Below are 24290 nucleotides of genomic sequence, written 5' to 3'. Positions count from 1 at the left end.
CAAAGTGCAGCAAACGACCCCAATGGCAATGGAGGGCGGGGATTTTTAAATAGGTGAGCTGGGCGGGGCGGTCAGGGAGAGCGGGCCAGGTGACAGGCCGGAGGATTGCCGGGACTCCTGGGAAAGCGAGTCCCGGTTCCTTCGCTCGCAGCCCTGTCTCTCGCTCACTCGCCCAGCTGGTGCCTGTGACTCCTGGGCTCCGGTGGCAACAACGGCGCAGCGGGACCCGCGAAGCGGGTACCGCAAGGTGTAACTTGTCCTCCCAAACGGCAACAGGAAACAAAGTGCAGCAAACGTATTACTGGTGCCTGGGAAGAAGCTTCTTGGATCACAACAAGTAGGTGTCCAAACTTCTGAACGATTCACAAATTTGCTCTTTTGTGACCCCTGCACCGGGGATCCTGCTCTGTCTGCAGCAAAAAAAAACCACTATTGTCTGGATGTAGAGTACAACTGCCTGGGACAAACCTGTCTTCAACAGACAGTCGTCCAAATAGACGAAGACTGGTACACCCAACCTCCTACGGTGTACTTCGACCACTGCCATCACTTTCTTGAACTCCCAAAGGGCACTTGTGTGGCTAAAAGGGAGCACTGCAAATGAAAATGCTCCTCGCCCGTAGTTTTTGGGGGGGAAATTGCTTTATTTAGATTTATATGGCAATAAACAACAATTGAGGGTGCAAGCCCGCACTCAAAAGAAATTAAAATAAACAGAGGATGTACCTGCATATATGTTATCGTTTACAAAAACCAAACATCTGACAACAAGAGTAAGTGTCAAGACGAAAAAAAACACAATATGAAATGACAACGGCATCACAGTGTACACCAAGACGCAGGAGCATAGCGAGGGAGTCAGCGTGTTGCCCAGGGGGCATAGCTTGTACCGCTTAATCCACTCTCCTCAAACCTTGAAGGATAACGAGGATGCCCCCTACTTTTGTAATGGTAGGGACCTCCGGTGCACCCAAGTGGCGTGCCATATCCCGTTTAGCCATCACTACTCCAGGTTACAGAAAAGAAGCAGCATTCTAGAAACATTCACATCTCCCAGAACCACCAGCAAGACACAATTAGGGTCAAGAGGGATGACAGTGCCCAACACCCAACTACGCTCCTGTACGAACTCTGACCAATACGCCTGAATCACTGAGCAACCCCAATTTGTGTGCATAAGTTCTTCATAGGGCAAGCAGTCTGGCAATGGCAGTCCTCCCCGTGAGATGTAAGCAGTTCCAGTCATAGTAAACCAGATGCAATATCTTGAGCTCGATCAGGAACAGCTGTGACTTTATAGCCACTTCTCTTGGGTACGTCAAGGCCGCCTTCCAGTCGATGTCTTCTAACTCACTAACATCCACCTCCCATCTGGCCCTCAACTTAGTCAGCATGTCTGGCATATTATTGTTTAGCATCTTCTAGGTGAGAGAGAAGACCTTCTGTGCTAGCTCATCAAGTAGCAACCGTCCCTCCAATGGAGCAAATTCAGGCAGCTCCAGGTCCCCCAATGTCTCTGCTTGCCAGGTATGCTGTAATTGCACGTACATGAGATATTGGTTCTGGTGCATGTAAAAGTCAGTAGGGCCGAAAAAGGCATCAAGGCGCCCTCTTCCAGGGGATCTATTCGGGAGATTCCCAGCAAATCCCATGCTACCAAGTCCCAGAGTTTTCCCAGTTCGAGCATCCATGCACCCTCCCAAATCAGCGTAACCTGCGTTATCCTTCCTACATCTAGTGGCCTTGTGTTAAGCGTCCACGGTCATCTGCGTCGCCGATAGCAACCATCAAACCCGCTTAACACCATAGAGATAGTGGAGACAGGACTGGTTGTGCATGCTCCAGTCGATAGGTAGACTAAGCTTGCAGTGTAAACAGGCAGTCATTTATGGCCACAATATGGGCCGCCCAGTAGTAGGCCGGCATGTCTGGGAGGGAGATCCCATCATTGTAGGGGTTACACTGGAGAGTCGCAAGCGCTATCCTGGAGTGTCCGCTACACCATAGCAAGGCCCTCAAGTCACCATCCAATTTAGCAAAGATTTCCTCCAGGATTGGGCAGTAGGCAAATGGTAGGGGAGCCAGAAGGCAGCTGTGTCGGTTGCCCTGTCTAATCAGGAAAGCAGATGATAGGAAGCCATTTACCATAGTCTGTCGCAGAGGGTGCCAGGTAGAATCAATTACCTACAGTTTGTGCCGAAGCCAAACTTCCGAAGGCTCTGGTGAAGAAAGTGCCAGTGAACAGCTGAACGCCTTTTCAGAATCTAACGCCAAAAAGACATGGGGGTCAGTCTTATGGCGAATATCTGTCATCCAATTATGCAAACAACAGAGATTAAGTCTGGTGGATCTACCAGGCCTGAAATCTGATTGATCATTGTTAACGAGTGGGACTATCACCTTCAGGAGCCTGGTAGCCAGAATCATGGCCAGCCCCTTTGTTTCCATGTTTAACAAATAAATCAGGCAATAGGAACCACAACTAGTCTTTGGCTTACCATGGCACGCCAGTAGATCCGACGGGAACTCGCCACACCACGGGCTTCTCTAAAGAGTCCAAGCAGATATGGACCTAGCAGTACTGAGTAGCTCTTGAAGAACTTAGCACGAAGGCCATCTGGCCCCGGCACCTTCTCTGGTTTAAGGTTAGCAATTGCCGCCTGTACCTCTTGAAGTGTAAGGTCTTTCGCCAGCACCAGCCGATCGTCAACTGACACGAGCCTACTCACCCATTGTTAACTACAAATAACGCATATGGGTCCAGAATATGGAAATGAGCATTTTGCAGGTCCAATGCTACCATACATGCTATAATACAACTTCTTAGCAAGTAGGCAGACGCATTCCAACAAAAATGACTTTCTCAATGCTCACTAAGTGGATATTCGAAGCACTGTTATTTATGAGGCTTCCCTTGCTCCTATGGTTATATATATATATATATTGGTGTGACCAAGAGCACTTTGATGCTTGAAACGTGTCATCCTTGAAAGGTAGCAAGAATAAAAACATTGCCTTGCCTGAAGCCGTGGGGTCCGTCTTTTCATTTCGCCGTGGTGGAGGTTTTGAAGATTTTGCTATATATATTTATATATAATATATATATATACACACACACACACACACACACACACACATGCACATACATACACATACATATACACACATATATGGAGTCCAAAATACCCCCACTAGGTCTAGTTTTGACACCAAAACAGATATGAGGCTTTACCCCATATTCTGCTACAGAAGGGGTTTTTCAAATTTGTTAAAAATCACAGGTATCAACACCAAGATTTTTCAGAAGCTTTGTGATTTTAGTGAACGGTTGCCACAGGCCAGGACCCTATTCTGAAAAATGTTCTGGCTAGAGACAATACAGTTCCCCCATCTACCACTTTTATGGGCAGAACAATATCTTGGCCACAGTAAGATAAAGGCATATCGAAGGGGGGTGGTCAAGGTTGTGATAGTCACAAACAATTCTTGTTAGACTGGAACAAAACAAAGTGTAAGGATTATTTTATTTTGATAATTCACAGCAATTTAAAAAGCAGTTCTACTATTACATAAAAAAAAACACCCTGACTTATTTCCATTAAAGCTAGGTGGGTCGCAAAAGTTTGTCATTCTAAAAATTTGGTCCTTGTTCTAAAACATTTGGGAAGCACCGTTCTACAGAAGACAATGCTACATGTACGACAATTTGGTAATAGTGTACAAATTCAATGATTCACTCACTCCTAGATCCCTGCTTAAATCATGTCACCACGGTATCCTAAATAACAGTCATATTTTTACACGAGACATTCTTAGTTATTTAGGCCATTGCCAAAGGCAATTAAAAAAAACTGGAAAAAAATAACATGCAACATACTCCTAACTGACTCATTCAATGGCATGAAACAAAGCCATTAGAAATAACTGTACCTTTGACCCGAAGAAATAGTTGGTAGTCTGCTTTCTGGCCGCTGCACCTACAAGCAAAGCAAAAAAGTTAAAAATCAAGATTTAGACAAGGGTGGACACATGAAGATATATATTTTATTACAACTTTAAGGTGTACTAATGAGAATGGTGTCCTGAATAGCATGTATGGATGTTCATTCTTTAGCAAAGAGATAGCAACACTACCTTTTAGACTCCCTTTTAGACTCAGTTTGGTTCTGGATGCCTGAACGTTTGTATGGAGTTATGCTAAGTGGTTATGTTCTTTTTTTATTTTTATTGAGCAGTACTCGACTAGACAAAACATATACTCATTTTATTAACCATAAAGTTCCTAAATACAGTCCGTCCTAGAGTGAAAAAGGGCAATAAGTAAAATACCCTATGAAATAAATGTATAATCAGTTAGTTAACCATACCCCATTGCTGCTAACTTTAGATAGATGCATAGTTAATAAAGTAATCCTTATTATCCCTGCCCCAATCTGATACATAATTCATCCTGAAGATCCGTAGAAGATTTAAAGATCCCATGATGGATTAACTGGTGCACAAGTTGAAGATTCGAGTTAAGCCAGGGTGAATTCTGGGAAACCCAAAAGATATCAGGAAGGCGACCCTTGACCCTGATCTCGGGTCAGGTCGCTCCCCACGCCGCACAGCTCCTCCTGTGCACCCCTGACTCTGCCCCACTGCTGCCGCTGCCAGGAGTTCGCCGCTGGTGTGCTGCCGCGGTCCGGTGACTTCGTAGTTTTCTTTTTTCTTTCTTTTACTGTACGTCTAAATTACCCCTGTATTTCATTTGTATTTCTTTATTTCTGTTCTTTCTGTATTTTGATTGAATTTTGGTCCCTTTGCGTCCATTGCCCTCTGTGCCCTCCCCGCTCCCCCCCTGCGGCCCAGCCCCTTTGCTTCTGTGTTCCATCCCCATTGGCCGCCCCGCTCCCACCTCCCAGCTGCTCCTCCCTCCCACTTGGCCTCTTATTGAGGACGCCGCGCGGCAGGGAGTGCGACCCTTGACCCTGATCTCGGGTCAGGTTGCTCCCGACGCCGCACGGCTCCTCCTGTGCACCCCTGACTCTGCCCCACTGCTGCCGCTGCCAGGAGTTCGCCGCTGGTGTGCTCCCACGGTCCGGTGACTTCGTAGTTTTCTTTTTTATTTCTTTTACTGTACTTTTAAATTGCCCCTGTATTCCATTTGTATTTCTTTATTTCTGTTCTTTCTGTAGTTTGATTTAATTTTGGTCCCTTTGCGTCCATTGCCCTCCCCGTCGCTGCCCCCCTGCGGCCCGCCCCTTTCCTTCTGTGTCCCATCCCCATTGGCCGCCCCGCTCCCGCCTCCCAGCTGCTCCTCCCTCCCACTTGGCCTCTTATGGAGGACGCCGCACAGAAGCGAAGCGGACGTGCGCGCCGCTGGCACGCCGAAGACACGCCAAAGGCAAGCCCGCCCACGCCTGGACCGCGCCCAGTGCCAGAACCTCTGGACCCCGAGGCTGCCACAACACCAGACTGCACTAAGACTCCAGCACCCTCCACGCACTCAACCCCGGACGAGACCACCCCTGCTACCAGGCCATCCCGACGCACACCCAAGGGCCCTTCACCTGCCGGAACTGCAGCCTCACCAGCATCCAGCCCGCAAAACCACCAACCAAAGAACCCAACCTCCTCCGTTGTATCCTCCTCAACACCCGCTCCGCTCGCAGGCACGCCATCGAACTTTGGGACCTCCTCAACTCAACCGCCCCCGACGTCGCTTTCCTGACCAGACCAGGCTGAACGCCACCTCAGCGCCAGACATCGCCATAGCCATTCCACACGGCTACAAGATCACCCGCTGAGACCGCACCAACGGAGCTGGAGGAGGGATCGCCATCGTCCACAAAGACACCCTCAGAGTCTCGACCAACACCGACGAAACCCTCACCACCGCCGAGCACATGCACTTCCAGATCCACACCGACCCCAACACGACCCTCAGAGGAACACTCGTGTACAGACCACCCGGACCCCGACCACAGTTCAGCGACACCATCGCCGACCTAGTCAGCAGCCACGCCCTCGCCTCCACGGACTACATCCTCCTCGGGGACCTGAACTTCCACCTCGAGAACAACAACGACGCCAACTCAACCGCCCTGATCGACAACCTCGCCAACCTAGGACTCAAACAGCTCGTGACAACACCCACCCACGCCGCTGGACACACACTTGACCCCATCTTCTCCGCAAGCCCCCACGTCTCCTTCAACCACACCACCGAACCCCGGTCGAGCTGATGAGCTCATGGTTATGCACCTGCACGCCGCAAGAGGTATCGGGACCTGAGAACACTTTTGGCAGCCTACGCAGCTGCCCCATACACACGCCTATTCCCTGCTGATGAGAGGTAACGACCTCGAAACACGTGTCCAGGGATGGCCAGCACAACGGTGAATATACACAACATTTTTTCAGAAGCGCACACGCTGAAACGAACTGCATTTACCATAATGCTCAGGGGTCTACTCACTGGTAGGAGGAGCAGTGTACGACCATATGGATTGTTCACACCACCGAACCCCACTGGACCGACCACAGATGCGTCCACTTCACCTTCAGGAAAACCACCACACACCTCCGCACCCAACAGCTGCCACGCCGCTGCTGGGGCAAGGTCACCAAGGACCAACTGACCACGACACTCGCCCTGAGACCACCCGCCGACCCCGACACCGCCGCTACCAACCTCAAACAGTGGATCAACGACTGCGCCAACACCCTCGCCCCTCTCAAGACTTCCTCCACCAACCACACCAGCAAGAAAACTGCCTGGTTCATTGAAGACCTCCGAACCGCCAAGCACACCTGTCGAAAACTTGAAAAGAAATGGCTCCGCAACCAAACACCAGAGAGCCACACAGCCCACAAGAACACCACCCGCAGGCACCACCAAATTGTGGAAAAGTAAATTTTGCCATGTTCTGTGTCCCTACGCCTCATCCATCATATGTTATGTGTGCATGACCAATATGCATATGTTATTCCCCATGTCCGATTAATGACGCAATTACAGTTGTGTCCACCTCTGATATGTCAGTTTCCAGTCCTCGTGAATACTACGAATATCAGGCCTATGTAAAGTTATGTTGCCACGTTTCTCAGTGTGCCCGTTATTCCATTATAAAGTCCCCGTTTCCAGGCCTCAAAAGGGCCCGGACATCAGATTCAGCTCCTGTCTCCTGAAAGCCTCGCTGAGGAGCGATACAGCCCCCACCTGTATCCTCGACCTTTCACTTACTTCCTGCCTCGCAGTGCCCGGTGCAGCTTGGCTCTGCCTCTGAGTCTGCCAAGAGTATGTTATGATTCCAGCTATCGGTTCAGTCCTCCTCTTCTGCATTCCTAAGCTACTGAACTGCATCAATAGTTTCCGTCATTGTCTAGCCTTCTCGTCTCCACGTTAGAGAAATACTGTATTAATGGTCATTTAATATTCCTCATCACGCACTACATGTAGAATAATGCATGGTCCAGTCTTAGAATCAAGTTAGCTTTTCCCCTCATGACTTCTAGTTTATATCAACATGTTCCCTAAACATTAGATACCAGATAGGGTTTAGGTACATGTCGCTCCGACCCTCCAGACTCTAGTCTCTGCTCCTAGCACAGAGTTCGTAGCCCCCAGCTTCTCCTAGTAATACGTCATTGCCAGTTTTCGCGCACCATTAGGTTAGAGGTCCCGGCTCCTTAGGTAGCCCCCTCCAGTGTTTCCGCCCCATTCATGACATATTCTGTTACGTTTGCATCACATGTCTAAGTATACTCCCAGTTACACCTCTTTTTACTGTTATCTTTCGCGACTGCTACGCGTCACGCCTTCTGCTCCACCCACTGTTACGCCTACTGCAATGTAATGCTATGTGTTTGCGCTATGTATATAAGTCAATGTATTATTATTAAAAGTTAGCGCGCTCATCCCAGACCCGGCCCCAGCAGCTGCTGGGCCTCTTTTCCCCTGCTGGGTCATCCTATGCAGGTTGTCCTGATCCTGTCCTTATGCTGTAATAAACCTGCAGATACTCCTACTACCTCGAATCTTGACTCTTATTTTATTGAGCTATCTGTTATTCATTCATTCATTTAAAAATAGATCCGGTATTATTTATTTATATACCACATAATGGCGCCCGAATAGGGACTTGCCCTTTCCCCACGCGTCGGTGAAGCCACGCCGACCCCCTGACCCTCTGCAGTCGTGACGGAACTCTTCTGCGCAGTGGCAGATATTTCTGCTCAAGTATCCCTCAGGCCCACGGAGGAGACGGAGGAGGCGGTCCAGCATCCAAACGAGACGGTGGAGGAACGCGGCGAGTCCCGACCAGAGCCCAAGCCGAGAGTCCAAGGTCCGAGGTATCCGGAGGCCCACCTGTAACTGAAGTCCGAAGTCCGTCGTCGTAGCAGTCCAGTCCCGTTCGAGGCCTTCCGTTCCGTGCTGCCCGGTGAGTACCATTGCTGGGGTAGTATCTAGACAGGACCAATCTAAATTGACTCCTGGTCCGTGGGTTGGTGGTGCCCAGACTCACAAACGAAGTGTTCACCTAGGTGGATACGGGTCTTGATGCGTCCCTTTATGGGACCGGTATGTTCCGTACTGTTACAGCAGTGCATCCAGTAACTCTAGTCTGTTCTGTTCTCGAGAAAATCTGTTCTGTTTCTGTTTTCAGTATTTTCAGGTAGTATTCTGTCCGAACTGTTATGTTATGATGTTGTTCAATGTATTTCCAATATCGTGGTATGCCTGAATTGTTTTCCCAATTGTTATTGTTCTTCGTGTATTGTATTGTGGTCCGATTCAAGTTTACAATGCCGCTCTTTTCCAAGTTACGACAGTTAAAAACTAGAAAGGGTCTGTTAGAGGAAGCGGTTCCTGTCCCGCCTAGGGACAGTCCAGGTCATTTTATGTATCAGAAACATGGCATAAGCGCCATAATGTATCTAGATTTATGGGTAGAGTATACCAAACAGTTAGAAGAAAAGTATAGATGGCCCGTATCGGGTACATGGGATGCCGAATGTATCATGCGAGTAGAAGAAGCATTATGGAAAAAGAAAGCCAGACAGTCACAGAAAGATGCCATTGAGTTATGGCGTAAAGAAGCGCATAGAAGAACCGAAAAGGAAGTCAGAAAGTCAGAGTTAAGTAGAGAATCCCAAGAACGAGCCCAAGAAAGAGAATTAATCGAGATAGGTGAACAAGTCAAAACCGAACAGTCAGATAGACAGAGGCATGCCCTCATTAAGGGTATGTATCCTCTCCTTGCCGAAGGTTTGCCAAAAGCGACCCCAGAGGCATCCAGTAATTTCCCGCCACCATTAGTTCCGACCAAGCTACGTCACAAACCGACCGCAGCTGATATTTTTATTTCGTCCTATCTGGACGACACAGTCCCCGAATATGCAAATCCTGTCCGCGCTCCGCCAGTCCCTGTAAATCAGGCACTTCCTGCTCCTCCAGACACCGGAGTACCTGTTACGGTACCCCCGGTCCAGTCCGTCATACAAGTCCAGCCCACGTTACAATTACCGACTCTGCCAGGACGAAGAATGTCAGTCGACGATTCCAGTTTAGGGGCCGCGGGAGGAGGTCCTCCTCAAACCCCGCCGCCACACAAGCGTTTATCAGCACTCGAATTACATGCTCAAGCATCACAGCGTACTCCTAAAAGTAATAAGTCTGTCACAGAAATCAGACAAGCCCTTGGTGAATGTGTCTATGATCCAGTCCCAGGCGAGTATAATATGGTTTTATATTCCGTACGTGTAAGGAGAGTGACCGAGTATCTAGTCACCTTACCGAATATGAAAGAAGATCTAGACAGAATATATCGTTTCATCCGTACAGGGGATGATCCAGAAAGTATTGGCGAGATTATGTCTCAAAGGAAAGCCGAGATTCAGCTCATGATATTAAAGTTCCTGATCAATTGTCTAATAAGAGAACAAGATTATCCGTCTAAAGATCCCGCCGAAATGAGAATCCTGACAAGGTGGAGTGATAATATAGCCGAGGGTAAGCACAAGACCGTCGGTGCTATGGAGAGTATGTACAAGAAAATTCGTAAAGAAATAATAAGGTTACACGACCAGCGTAAAGCAGCACAAGTAAGCGAGAAAGAAAGTATCTCTGATCCTGAAGAGGAAGACGAGAATTCCGCCAGAATAGCGTATGTAGGAAAATCCAGATTTCCAGATCGCCATTTACGCCTAGAACACAAGTCTATTTTTCATCATCAAGCACCAGAACAAGGTTCTCTAGAACAAGTATTTCAAGTTACCGATCACATTCTGAAATCACGAGTCGGTTACAGTGAATTAAGTACCATGCATGAACAAGAACTAGCCCGATCAGCAGTCCGATGGATTACTGATTCTACCACTTTTCCAGACGAAATAGTGGCACAAATGTTTCTGAAACTGCCCCCAGCTGAGCAACGACTGGTGGGTATGTATATGATTCAGCACCTCATTACTTTGTATGAGGGTCAACATTCTGACCCAGGCCCGTTACACGATATTCTGAACGAGTTACTCCAGTATAGATGGAGAGGTCTAGGTACCGATTTAATTAGTGTCATTCTAGAACAGCGTCACAAATATAGAACGTTTCTGAACCCGCATTTCGTTCATGTCTCACCCCCAGAAAGTAAATCATTCTACATAGACAGACAGAATCCGTTACGAGAAGTCCACCCAGTCCAAGGGGCGGGTGGCGTAATGCAACGAGTGTTTGTATACACTCCGATATCAAAGATGGAACTTCTTGAAATGAAGAAATTAATTCCCTGTCATGACAAAGATCCAGCAGGGTTCCATAGAGAATTAAAAGACATGCTCCGTATGGGAGAATACACTTACCCAGATATCATTAAAATGTTAAAGGTCCTATTACCCGCAGGGGTATATGAAAAGTTAAAAGAAAAAGAATGGGAGGTGGGAGAGAAAAAGATCGATTGGACAGCTCTAGAAGCTGAAGACAAGGCACGAGTACCAGGTACCGGTCTTGGAGATAAATGTAAAGAATTACCAGAATTATTGATTCAAGTTTTACCCAGATTATTGACAACTAGGAAAGAAGACTGGGATGCAATCTCAGCCTGTAAACAGAAACAAGATGAAGATATTAGTGATTTTTATTCTAGATTTGAAAAATGTTTCAGTATTAACAGTGGTCTCAAGACAAGTAGTGAGTCATACCCTCATCTTTTCGTTACCAAATTAGTCGAGAATTCAAGCCCACAAATTAAAAATCGAGTTTTAAAAGTCGAAAGCACCTGGCAAGCAAATACTCCGTCCCAGATGCTCCAGATGCTCCAGTATCACCAGAATAGAATCAGGGAAGAGCAAGAACACGAGAGAAAACGTATGAAAGACACGAAAATGAAAGTGCTAGTTGCACAAACTGTTCCTCAAGACAGTCAGAAGAGGGGTCCGAATCAAGCCAGTCATCCTGCAGCTCCCGTTAAAAGGAACTGCAATTATTGTAAACAGCCAGGTCATTTTATAAACGAGTGTGCAGTTCTGAAACATAACATAGCTACTGGTAAGACTAAAGAAAGACCACGTCCGCCTAGACAAGAACAAGTTTCACAGATTCCTCAGTCACAGAATGCACAACAGACAGTTCCCGCACCGCAGCCCATTGCTGCAACACAGCATGTCACATCGCAGATGTACCAGTATGCACAGTCTGAGTATCCAGAGTACCAGTCATATTCATGAAACAGCCTAGAGAGGGAGGTAGGCTTGCCTCTCATCGAGATACCTGTAGATCAAGAAGGTCCCTATGTTCACAGTCAAGTATTAGGGAAAGACAGAAAGTTTTTGATCGATACAGGGGCAAGTAGGACCACAATTAGTCATGCCGAAGTTCCAGGGGCTCCGCTCTCAGGCTCAAGAAATGTTTCCCTTGGATTTTCAGGAAAGCCAATAGTTAATGAGATATCAAAGCCAGTCACTCTAGAAGTAGGTCCATTGTCCCGTACTACTGATCTGTTACTTACTAAGTCATGTCCAGAAAACCTATTAGGTATTAAGACACTGAAAGAATTAGGTGCAGTTATTTGCTGTTCCCCAGAAGGAATACGTCTGTTCCTACGTGACTTTAAGGGTCACTATGTATTACGAGATTTTGATTCAAGATTGTCTAATGTTCCACAGCATTTATGGGCGCAAGGTCCAACTGATGTAGGTTACATGCAAATCACACCCCATCGTGTGACTCTCAAACCAGGTGTAGTGTTACCCCGAATCAGACAGTACAGATTGCCACCTGAGGCTGTAGCAGCCTTATCCAAAATTATTGACGAGCTCATGGCTCAAGGAGTAGTTGTAGAAACTGACTCCAATGTATGCAATTCTCCGATCATTCCAGTCATGAAACGTACTGATCCGAATGCACCCCCAGTATATCGATTAGTGATTGATTTACGAGAGCTTAATAAATGTATTATTCCGCAGTACCCAGTTGTCCCAGATATTTCTTCCCTGTTAACAGCCATTGATTCCGAAGCCATGTTCTTCACTGTCATAGACCTCAAGAATGCATTTTTCAGTGTTCCAATTCATCCAGACAGCCAGTTTCTTTTCGGATTTTGTTTAAATGGAAGGAGCTATATGTTTACACGCGCTCCTCAAGGTTTCACAGAAAGTCCTAGTATTTACAGTCAAGCACTCAAGAGACAATTAGACAACATTCACATGCCAACTGACACTGCCCTGCTCCAGTATGTTGACGATCTACTGATCACAGCCCGTTCTGAACGTGACTGCGAGCGAGCGTCACTGACAGTCCTGTATTTTCTAGCCGAGATGGGGCACAAGGTGTCACCTTCGAAGCTTCAATTCTGTGTCCAGCAAGTGGTATACTTAGGACACTTGCTGTCCAAGAGGGGTAGGCAGTTGACACCAGACCGTATCCAGTTAATAGCGAGTCTTCCCCAGCCCAGAACCCAGAAGGAGGTACGTGCCTTTATCGGCCTTACTTCTTATTGTAGACAATGGATTCCCCAGTATGCATTTCTAGCCAAGCCACTGATACAGTTAACGACACAGGAGGCAGCCGTATCGACTGTCCTCCCTTGGACATCTGACCATACACTTAGTTTCAACGAGTTAAAGAAAGCCCTATGTCAAGCTCCAGTTCTAGCTACACCGAACTACAGTAAGCCTTTTACACTTTTCGTTACTGAACGCGAAGGTACAGCATTATCTGTTCTTACACAAGATCAAGCAGGACAATACAAGCCCTGTGCTTATTTTTCGAGCACATTAGATCCAGTCGCCCAGGCGTTGCCTGCGTGCCTCAAGTCAGTTGCAGCCACAGCACTAGCTATCAGACAAAGTGATTCCATAGTTTTAGGACATTCCCTGACAGTACAAGTCCCACATTCAGTGGAAGTTCTTTTAAACCGAACACAAACACAGCACTTGACAATTGCACGTTTAACAGGTTATGAATTGACACTGTTCCAGCCACACATAGAAATTAGACGCTGCAACGTCCTGAATCCTGCTACACTGTTACCATCAGTTAATTCAAATCCTGACCCACATGACTGTGTGGAAGTAGTTAACATTACGACAAAGCCAAGACAAGACCTGACAGACATTCCGTTACCAGATCCTGACCTGACACTTTATGTGGATGGTTCATGTATGAGAACTAGTACAGGAGAACTAGTCGCCGCGTATGCAGTGACTACTGACACCGAAGTTATTGAAACACACCGTATTGACACCCTGTCCGCTCAAGCAGCAGAGCTAGTCGCTCTGACACAAGCCTGTATACATGCCAAGAACCTGAAAGTTAATGTTCACACAGATTCACGTTACGCATTCGGAGTTGTACACGACTTCGGAGTGCTCTGGCAGGAGAGAGGTTTCATGACTTCTCATGGAACCAAGATTCAGCATGGTCTTCTTATTCAAGCCCTGTTAGATGCCATACATTTACCGACATCCATTGCTATTATGAAATGCAAAGCACATACGAAAGTTACTGACATTATTTCCCAAGGTAACGATCTAGCAGACCGCACAGCCAAGCTTACAGCACAGACTCCAGACATTCCAGGTAACATGACACATACCCCAGATCCGACTACATGCATGACAGTTAAGGACCCTACACAAGATATCATAGATATCCAGTTACATGCTACTCCCAATGAAATCAAGAAATGGTCTGAACAAGGAGGGGTTCAGACAGATCAAGGATGGTTAACGAAGGGTAGAGCCACATGGTTTCTTCCCGACTCTATGGTTCAAGTCATTATCAATACCGCACATAGTCCAGCCCATTTAGGAGAAAAAGCTATGTTAGACAGTATCCAGAACATTTGGTTCAACAAGCATTTACGAGCTGCAGCCAAGCAGAAAGTCCGCACCTGTATGATATGTTGTCAGTTTAATCCAGGTAAAAGTGTCCCGGTGGAACAAGGTGGTTTCCAGCCCCCTGACCACCCTTTTGAGGTCCTCCAGATGGATTATATTCAGATGGAGCGATGTCGAGGTTTCAAGTATGTCCTTGTAGTTGTATGCGCTTTGTCCAGGTGGACAGAGGCATATCCAGTTCCCGATTACACAGCCGCGACCACTGCCAAGCAGTTGGTTCGTGAATTCTTCCCTAGATATGGACTCCCTAGAGTCGTATATTCTGATAACGGTCAGCCATTCTCATCCGAACTCATGAAACACGTTTCCCTTTTGTTAGGGTACCAGTGGAAGTTCCATTGTGTACGCCATCCTGAAGCAGCCGGTCTCGTAGAGAGGCATAATCAGACCCTGAAAATCCGTATTGCCAAAGTCTGTAAAGAAAAAGGTGTGGACTGGCTAGTAGCTCTGCCAGTTGCTCTGTTTTATATGCGCATGGTCGCACATTCCAGATCAGGTCTGTCCCCGTATGAGGTCGTATTCGGCCGCCCCCCTAACATGTGGGGTACTCCTAGACCCCGAAGTATTACCGATGTTTCATGTAATATGCTGACAGATTACCTAGCTTCCTTGATGTCTGCCCTCAACTCATGTCGTTCACAGGTTGCCGCCGCATTTCCAGACAATACCGAGGTGGCACCGCACGAGATCGTTCCAGGCTCCTTGGTGATGATCAGAAATTTTGACAGATCAAGTCCGCTGGAACCACGTTGGAAAGAGCCACGTCAGGTCCTCCTCACCACCCGTACCGCCGTCAAGTTGGAAGGCAGAAAGGGATGGGTCCACCTTTCTCATGTTAAACTTTTCAAAGGATTGAAACCAGTTTCTAAAAACATTTCCAAGGATTCCCAGAATTTGAAGGACTGCCAAAACATTGCTCTTAAGGACTGTCCCGCACAAGACACTATTACAACCCCTCCCTTGTTAGAGAAAACTCCGCAGCAGGAGTATAAGTTAAAGCTCAGGTCTAGTAAAATAAGTCAGTCAGTTTGATTGTATAAGTCCTCCCCTAGGTGAAACGGTTAGACTGTTTCTGACATGTATAAAATAGACCCCCATAGTGAGAGAGTCAGTCAAAGTTCAATCAGATGTATCGTTTTTCTGAGTTTCATATTATTCATCAGCATTATGATTTCCTGCACCAGCTATGCGTTCTATCTGTATTGTCCAGTTCCTCATGTAAATATGTCTGCTAATGTTACAGTAGAGCACACGTTTAGTGATCTGCCTCCTCACGAATATTCTTACCGTCTCGCTATGCGTAACAACACATTTATCCGTATGTTACATTATTCACACCAGACCAGCAATGCCACTAATTGTTGGGTGTGTGGTCGACTCCCCCCTTTCCAGACCTCGAAGGGAGTTCTGCCACTGTTTCCTTATCCATTCTCACACAATGGGTCGTGTGGAGCATGGTCCACGTTAACGTCATCCTCAACAGATATGTCTTTTCTTAACAGTACATGTTTCTCAGACAAGCAAGGTTTCCCCCATAGAACAGGTTTAGATCTAGAAAATGAAGTATATAATTTAGGTAACTATTCGTCGAATTTCATGGTCCTGAATGTTCAGTCTGATACTACTCCAGACTTACCTGCTATTTCAGTACTACCAGTCAAAGGCGAATTATGTGTCCGTAATTATGGTTCTGTACATGTAGGACATAGTGAATGTACTACTGTTGTCAAGTATAGTGACAGTGGGAAATCTGTTTTCAAAGCTTCACGTCATTCTTATTTTATTTGTGGTCAAACTGCATATGTCCGTCTGCCCCTCGATTGGGAGGGAACCTGTTACATTGCTTTCCTACTGCCACCTGTTTTTCTAGCCCCATCTGATTATCACAGAAACACACATCTAGTACACATTAGACATAGAAGGGAGTCCCCAATTGTCGATTATACTGAAACTACTCTAGAACAGTATACAGATTTCAATAAAGGTTTCTTCTTCTTTGTAGGACCTGTCCAGAATAGTAAACTGATCCGTAGGTTAACAAGAACCCTTGAAGCTGTAGTAAATGAGACTGCCTCTGCTCTAGGTAACCTAACAGAAGAACAATCTGCTATGAGATTTGTCGTTTTGCAAAATCGTCTCGTCCTTGACGTCATACTGGCCGATAGGGGCGGGGCCTGTAGAGTCATCGGATCTAGTTGCTGCATTTTCATTCCAAATAACGCGCCGTCTGTTTATTCAGCTATAACCAGACTCCATAAAATTGCCCATCTGTTACATCAAGATCCAGGCACCTGGACATGGTCAGGTTGGTTCTGGAATATAATTTCCGCATGGGGATGGAAAGTCCTGTCCTTTCTAGGTATTGCAGTAGCGATTACATTTAGCTGCTGCCTCTGTATACAATGTGGCCCTGCGATTTGCAGCATGTGTGCTACCTCTTGTATTCCTAGTCCCAAGCCCCGTTCTAAAACCCGTTCCAGGATAATTCGAGACGAGCAAATGATACTGTATGAAATGATAGATGGTATCATGAAAATTGATGTTTCCTGATGGAAACGTAGTGACAAGGAGGGAATGTGGAAAAGTAAATTTTGCCATGTTCTGTGTCCCTACGCCTCATCCATCATATGTTATGTGTGCATGACCAATATGCATATGTTATTCCCCATGTCCGATTAATGACGCAATTACAGTTGTGTCCACCTCTGATATGTCAGTTTCCAGTCCTCGTGAATACTACGAATATCAGGCCTATGTAAAGTTATGTTGCCACGTTTCTCAGTGTGCCCGTTATTCCATTATAAAGTCCCCGTTTCCAGGCCTCAAAAGGGCCCGGACATCAGATTCAGCTCCTGTCTCCTGAAAGCCTCGCTGAGGAGCGATACAGCCCCCACCTGTATCCTCGACCTTTCACTTACTTCCTGCCTCGCAGTGCCCGGTGCAGCTTGGCTCTGCCTCTGAGTCTGCCAAGAGTATGTTATGATTCCAGCTATCGGTTCAGTCCTCCTCTTCTGCATTCCTAAGCTACTGAACTGCATCAATAGTTTCCGTCATTGTCTAGCCTTCTCGTCTCCACGTTAGAGAAATACTGTATTAATGGTCATTTAATATTCCTCATCACGCACTACATGTAGAATAATGCATGGTCCAGTCTTAGAATCAAGTTAGCTTTTCCCCTCATGACTTCTAGTTTATATCAACATGTTCCCTAAACATTAGATACCAGATAGGGTTTAGGTACATGTCGCTCCGACCCTCCAGACTCTAGTCTCTGCTCCTAGCACAGAGTTCGTAGCCCCCAGCTTCTCCTAGTAATACGTCATTGCCAGTTTTCGCGCACCATTAGGTTAGAGGTCCCGGCTCCTTAGGTAGCCCCCTCCAGTGTTTCCGCCCCATTCATGACATATTCTGTTACGTTTGCATCACATGTCTAAGTATACTCCCAGTTACACCTCTTTTTACTGTTATCTTTCGCGACTGCTACGCGTCACGCCTTCTGCTCCACCCACTGTTACGCCTACTGCAATGTAATGCTATGTGTTTGCGCTATGTATATAAGTCAATGTATTATTATTAAAAGTTAGCGCGCTCATCCCAGACCCGGCCCCAGCAGCTGCTGGGCCTCTTTTCCCCTGCTGGGTCATCCTATGCAGGTTGTCCTGATCCTGTCCTTATGCTGTAATAAACCTGCAGATACTCCTACTACCTCGAATCTTGACTCTTATTTTATTGAGCTATCTGTTATTCATTCATTCATTTAAAAATAGATCCGGTATTATTTATTTATATACCACAATAAGACGACCGCCTTCAAGGACCGCCTCCACAAGAACGCACACAACACCAAAGAGCTCTTCAGCATCGTAAAAGAACTCTCCAACCCCAGCTCCAACACCAACGACATTCCACCATCGCAAGACCTGTGCGACTCACTGGCCACCTTCTTTCACCGCAAGATCACCAACATCCACAACAGCTTCAACTCCGACACCCCAGCACCCACGCCGAGACCACCACCCCTGCGACTTCCACCCGCACCAGTCGCCTGCCAACCTGGTCCAACATCAGTGACGAAGACACCATCAAAACCATGCACTCCATCCACTCCCGAGCCCCATCCGACCCCTGCCCTCACCACGTGTTCAACGAAGCCAGCTCTACCATCGCGCCCCACTTCCGGAAAACAATCAACATCTCCTTCGAGACAGCAACCTTCCCAGAAAGCTGGAAGCACGCAGAGATCAGCGCCCTACTAAAGAAACCCAAGGCGGACCCTAAGGACCTCAAGAACTTCCGGCCCATCTCCCTGCTCCTGTTCCCGGCGAAAGTTACGGAGAAGATTGTCAACAAACAGCTAACCCGCTACCTCGAAGACAACAACATCCTGGACTCCTCCCAATCCGCCTTCCGCAGCAACCACAGCACCGAGAACGCCCTCATCGCCGCCACCGACGACATCAGGATCCTGATGGACAAAGGAGAAACAGCCGCCCTCCTCCTCCTGGACCTATCAGCAGCCTTCGACACGGTCTGCCACCGCACCCTATCAGCACGCCTCCATGACGCCGGAATCCAAGGAAAGGCCCTGGCCTGGACAACATCCTTCCTCTCCGGTAGAACCCAGAGCGTCCGCCTGCCACCCTTCCGCTCTAAAACCACCGAGATCATCTGCTGCGTCCCACAGGGATCCTCCCTCAGCCCGACGCTGTTCAATATCTACATGGCACCCCTTCCCCACGTCGCACGACAACATAACCTCAACATCATCTCCTACGCCGACGACACCCAGCTGATCATATCCCTCACTGAAGACCCCCACACCGCCAAAGCCAACCTCCACAGAGGAATGAAGGCCGTCGCCGAATGGATGAAGGACAGCAGACTGAAGCCAAACTCAGACAGGGAAACAACCTTTACAACGCAACTTTTACAACGAACTACCATTACAACGAAACTTTTACAACGCAAAAACTATTACAACGCATATATTTACAACGCAGCTTTTTACAACGCAGGTACCTTTACAACGCATACCATTACAGCGTAAGTATTGGTAAGTATATAATTATATGTAAAATGTTATATATTTTTGGGGGGTTTTTTAAGGGGTATTTTTAGGGTTCAGTTTTTGGGTAAAGGGGTATTTTTAGGATTCAGGGTCAGTTTTCAGTTTTTGGGTAAAGAGGTATTTTTAGGGTTCAGGGTCAGTTTTCAGTTTTTGGGTAAAGGGGTATTTTTAGGGTTCAGGGTCAGTTTTCAGTTTTTGGGTAAAGGGGTATTTTTAGGGTTCAGGGTCAGTTTTCAGTTTTTGGGTAAAGGGGTATTTTTAGGGTTCAGGGTCAGTTTTCAGTTTTTGGGTAAAAGGGTATTTTTAGGGTTCAGGGTCAGTTTTCAGTTTTTGGGTAAAGGGGTATTTTTAGGGTTCAGGGTCAGTTTTCAGTTTTTGGGTAAAGGGGTATTTTTAGGGTTCAGGGTCAGTTTTCAGTTTTTGGGTAAAAGGGTATTTTTAGGGTTCAGGGTCATTTTGGGGTTTTTGGGTAAATGGGTATTTTTAGGGTTCAGGGTCATTTTGGGGTTTTTTGGGTAAAGGGGTACATGATAAATTAAATTAAATAAAATAAAATAATTAAATTAAATTAAATAAAAAAATTAAATTAAATTAAATAATTTAATTAAATTACATTAAATTAATTAAATTTAATTAAAATAGATTAATTATATTAAATTAAATTAAATTAATTAAATTAAATTATTTATTTAAATTAATTAAATTAAATTAAAATAAATTATATTAAATTAATTAAATTAAATTATTTACATTAAATAAATTAAATTAAATTAAATACATTAAAATAAATTAAATTAAATTAATTAATTTAATCAAATTACATTAAATTAATTAAATTTAATTAAAATAGATTAATTATATTAAATTACATTAAATTAAATTAAATTAATTAAATTAAATTATTTATTTAAAGTAATTAAATTAAAACAAATTAATTATATTAAATTATATTAAATTAATTAAATAAAATTATTTACATTAAATAAATTACATTAAATTAAATTAAAATAAATTAATTAAATTAAATTAAATTAATTTTAATTAATTTACATTTCAATAAATATTATATACTTACTAATACTTACGTTGTAATGGTATGCGTTGTAAAGGTATCTGCGTTGTAAATACATGCGTTGTAATGGTACTTCGTTGTAATGGATCCTGCGTTGTAAAAATTGCGTTGTAATGGTAGTCGTTGTAAAAGTATGCGTTGTAACGTCATACATCCCTCAGACAAGACGGAGGTCCTCATCCTCGGGCCCACCCCATCAGCCTGGGAGGACTCCTGGTGGCCCACATCGCTAGGCACAGCCCCGGAACCCACCGACCATGCACACAACCTGGGGGTCATCCTCGACTCCACCCTCTCCATGATAAAGCAAGTCAACGCCGTCTCCGCGTCCTGCTTCAAAACCCTCCGAATGCTCCGCAGGATCTTCAAATGGATCCCCCCCTGACACGAGAAAAACCGTCACCCAGGCCCTCGTCACCAGCAGACTCGACTACGGGAACGCCCTCTACTCAGGAACAACAACCAAGCTCCTGAGACGACTACAACGTATCCAGAACGCCTCGGCATGACTGATCCTCGACATCCCCCGACACAGCCACATCACAACCCACCTGAGAGGCCTGCACTGGCTCCCAGTCAACTAGAGGATCACCTTCAAACTCCTCATCCATGCACACAAAACCCTTCACAACACCGGACCAGCATACCTCAACGGCCGACTCAGCTTCTACACCCCCACCCGCTGCCTCCGCTCTGCGAACCTCGCCCTCGCCACAGTTCCCCATATCCGGAAAACCACAGGCGGCGGCAGATCCTTCACCTTCCTCGCTGCCAAGACATGGAACACCCTCCCTACCAACCTACGACAGACCCAGGACCTGCTGGTCTTCAGAAGACTCCTCAAGACCTGGCTCTTCGACCAGTAGTGGCTAAAATCTGGATCTCCCCTTGATCTGTGCCCCCCTCAATTTATTTCGAAGGCAGGCACCACCATTAATCCTCAGATTAACCTACTTTTCAACCTCTCTCTTGAGCAGGGTGAAGGGCACTTATTGTCCCCATTTTTTTTAAAGCAATGCTGATCTACTCGTGTTGAGTAATTACCGACCAATCTCGCTTCTTCTTATCTCAGGGAAGATGTTGGAATCTTTGATGAATAGCCAAATCCACAACTATGTTGAGTGGAACAATATCTTCCATTCTTCCCAATCTGGTTTCTGTGAATAGCTCTTCTGAAGGTTACAGAATACATTAGAACTAATATTTATCTAGGTTGGAAGGCAGTGGTTATTTTATTTGATCTTTCAGCTGCTTTTGATTCAGTGTCCCATAAAATTGAAATAGTGGACAAGGCCGTAGCCTGATTGTGATCCTTTCTTTATGGAAGACAAAAAGCAGTATTTCTTTCGCCTTTCACTTCCCAGTTTGGATCTATAGGCTGTGGTGTCTGGCAGGGTGCAGCATTGAGCATCACTTGGTTTAACATCTATATAAGCCCCCCTGGTATTTGTGGTGCAACAATGGAGCTTGAACATTGTATCATATACTGATGACACGCAACTTCTGTTGGCCTTTCAACAGCTTGATGATTCTGGGGCCAGTAAATGTCAAGGTTGTTTTACTGCTGTTGCATCTTCTCTCATTGATTTCTCAATACTCTGGCCTCCTAAATTGGGGCAAATACATAGACTACCAACAGTTGCCAAGAATCTTGGGGTTCTGCTTGATTCGACTTTATCCTTCTGTAGGGAAGAGCCAGCTTTCTACACCTTCAACCCCCAAGTAAGTGCCACGGTTGCCACTTGCTATGGCTTGTTGAAATCTTTAAAAAAAAAGCTTCGGGGGGCGTGGCCAAGATGGCGGGGTAGACGGACGTGTTTGCCGGAGCTCCCGACCACGACTAAGGCCCTGAGCCCTACCTGCAGCTAAATTCTCCCCCCCGGAGCTGCGCTGTGCGGTTGAGTAAGCGGGAGAGTCGGTGGCTGCTTAACCATCGCAGCCTGGCCCCGGTACGGCGCGCACTCGCTGGGTTCGGAGTGTCGCGCGGCAGACCGGGGCGGACCTGAGCCAGAGAGGCGCCTTCGTCCCAGCGGTGCTGTGGACTACGAGGCGCCGAGTAACGGAGACTTGCCAGGACAGTGTGAGGCGAGGCTGCTCTGTGCCGGCGTACCGTGGTCGGGGTCCCGATCATACCTGCCCGGCGCGGTGAGGTGGAGCTTCCGCCCTTCCCCAGCGGCCCAAGATGGCGACGGGCTGAGGCCGGGACTTCTCTCCCCGAACCTGCGAGAAGACCAGCACCCAGGCGGCGTGAGCGGAACGGGGACTGCTGATTTCGCCGTCAGGTTGGTGCATTCGGAGGAGACCCGGGCGGCTTGACAGCAGCGAGGACCCCTTGGCTGGCGGCTGGTGCACTCCCTGCCCCGTGACGTTGGCTCAACCGGGGTGGGAGCTACGCGACTGCCCGGCTTTGCGGCCTTCTCCGGGCAGCGCGGAGAGCCGGAGGTAGCGGTCTTTGGAGTTCCGCCCCACGTGAACGCTGGTGGTGGCGGGAAGGTTGCTTCATCTTTGCGGGCAGGCAGCCCTACGACCCCCCAGCCCCGGTCTGCTTCAGTGAGACCCTGCCAGGGAGGCCCATAACTGCCCGGACCACATTGCAGACGTGGGTGCAGCGGCTCTCCCCGCCCCTGCCACCTTGAGAAGCGGCAGCGACCCGGGTGGCGGCCCTGCCTGCAGGAGCAAGGACTGGGGCTCAGCTTGTGGAGGAGCGGGAGCCGCCTCGAGGAGCTGAAATAGTGCGCTGCCGGGAACCAGGCTGTTGGGGAGCGGCCCTTGACCACGGATCCCGAGGCCCTTAACACAGCTCTGGGGCCCGAGTGCCGCGGCCCACCCCGGCGACACGGTGCCGTAAGAGCCTTAGGAGCAGTTGGCATCCCATTCTGAACTGAGGAGCGTTATTAGACCACGGTGGGCTACGGTCTTCGAGGGAATCGACGCCGGGCCCGGGCTGGAAGCGGACCCCTGGAGCGGTGAGGACCGGTGAGGAGCAGAGGGGTGACGGGCAAGCTAATCGGTGGGGGACCTGCACCATGACCACTCAGAGGGGTGGTAAGCGGAACGATCGCACGTTGCCAGAGATGCTCGGCAGACCTCAGGCCAAAGGAGATAAGGCCGCCTCTCCCCCTGGAGCAGCTGGGACCTCACAGTCGGACATGGCGGCGGAACCCCCGGTCACTAGATCCTTTTTGGAATCCCTATTTGGCACGCTGCGGGAGGACTTCCAGGCATTGAAACAGGAAGTGGCGGGAGAGGTGAGAGAGCTCCGCAGGGAGGTGGACGGACTGGGCGAGAGGGTGGCTACAGTAGAGGGTTCCACCCACAGGCAGGATGAGGAGATTACCTTACTGCAGCAGGAAGTGCTGACCCTCCGAGAACAACACTTGGACCTCCAACTGCATAACGAGGATTTGGAGAATAGGTCACGAAGAAACAACATACGGGTCCGGGGTGTGCCATCCTCAGAGGAGAACCCGAATATAGTCACATACCTGCAGGAACTCTTTCGGTCAGTCCTTGGTGAAGGGGATGATTTCCCCATCAGAATTGACAGAGCGCACAGGGTGGGGCCGGTTAGACGGGCTAATGGCCCTCCGCCGGACATTCTGGCGTTCCTCCCGGACTTCCCACTGAAAGAGAAGATAATGATGGAGGCACGGAAAGCACGATCACTCACCTTTCGCGATCACCCTGTGGCGCTGTTTCAAGATCTGTCCACGCTCACGCTTCAGAGACGTAAGGCGTTTAAGATTGTAACGGACTTCCTCAGGCAGCACG

General features: G+C 47.4%; 1 protein-coding gene across 2 annotated transcripts in view; it reads right to left on the bottom strand.

The window, feature by feature from the left end:
* The window catches only part of TRERF1 (transcriptional regulating factor 1), a 521224-nt gene that overhangs the window by 221084 nt on the left and 275850 nt on the right, over window positions 1–24290 (bottom strand). For both annotated transcript variants that reach the window (XM_078649717.1, XM_078649716.1), the window contains exon 5: window positions 3931–3977. In XM_078649717.1, coding sequence (XP_078505843.1) covers window positions 3931–3977 — 47 coding nt within the window. The remainder of the gene's footprint in view (window positions 1–3930; window positions 3978–24290) is intronic.

The sequence above is a fragment of the Lissotriton helveticus genome, chromosome 6 (assembly GCF_964261635.1).
Source record: "Lissotriton helveticus chromosome 6, aLisHel1.1, whole genome shotgun sequence".
NCBI classification, from domain to species: domain Eukaryota; kingdom Metazoa; phylum Chordata; class Amphibia; order Caudata; family Salamandridae; genus Lissotriton; species Lissotriton helveticus.
The sequence above is the reverse complement of the archived record's forward strand: the minus strand, read 5'-3'. Positions and strand labels throughout refer to the sequence as shown.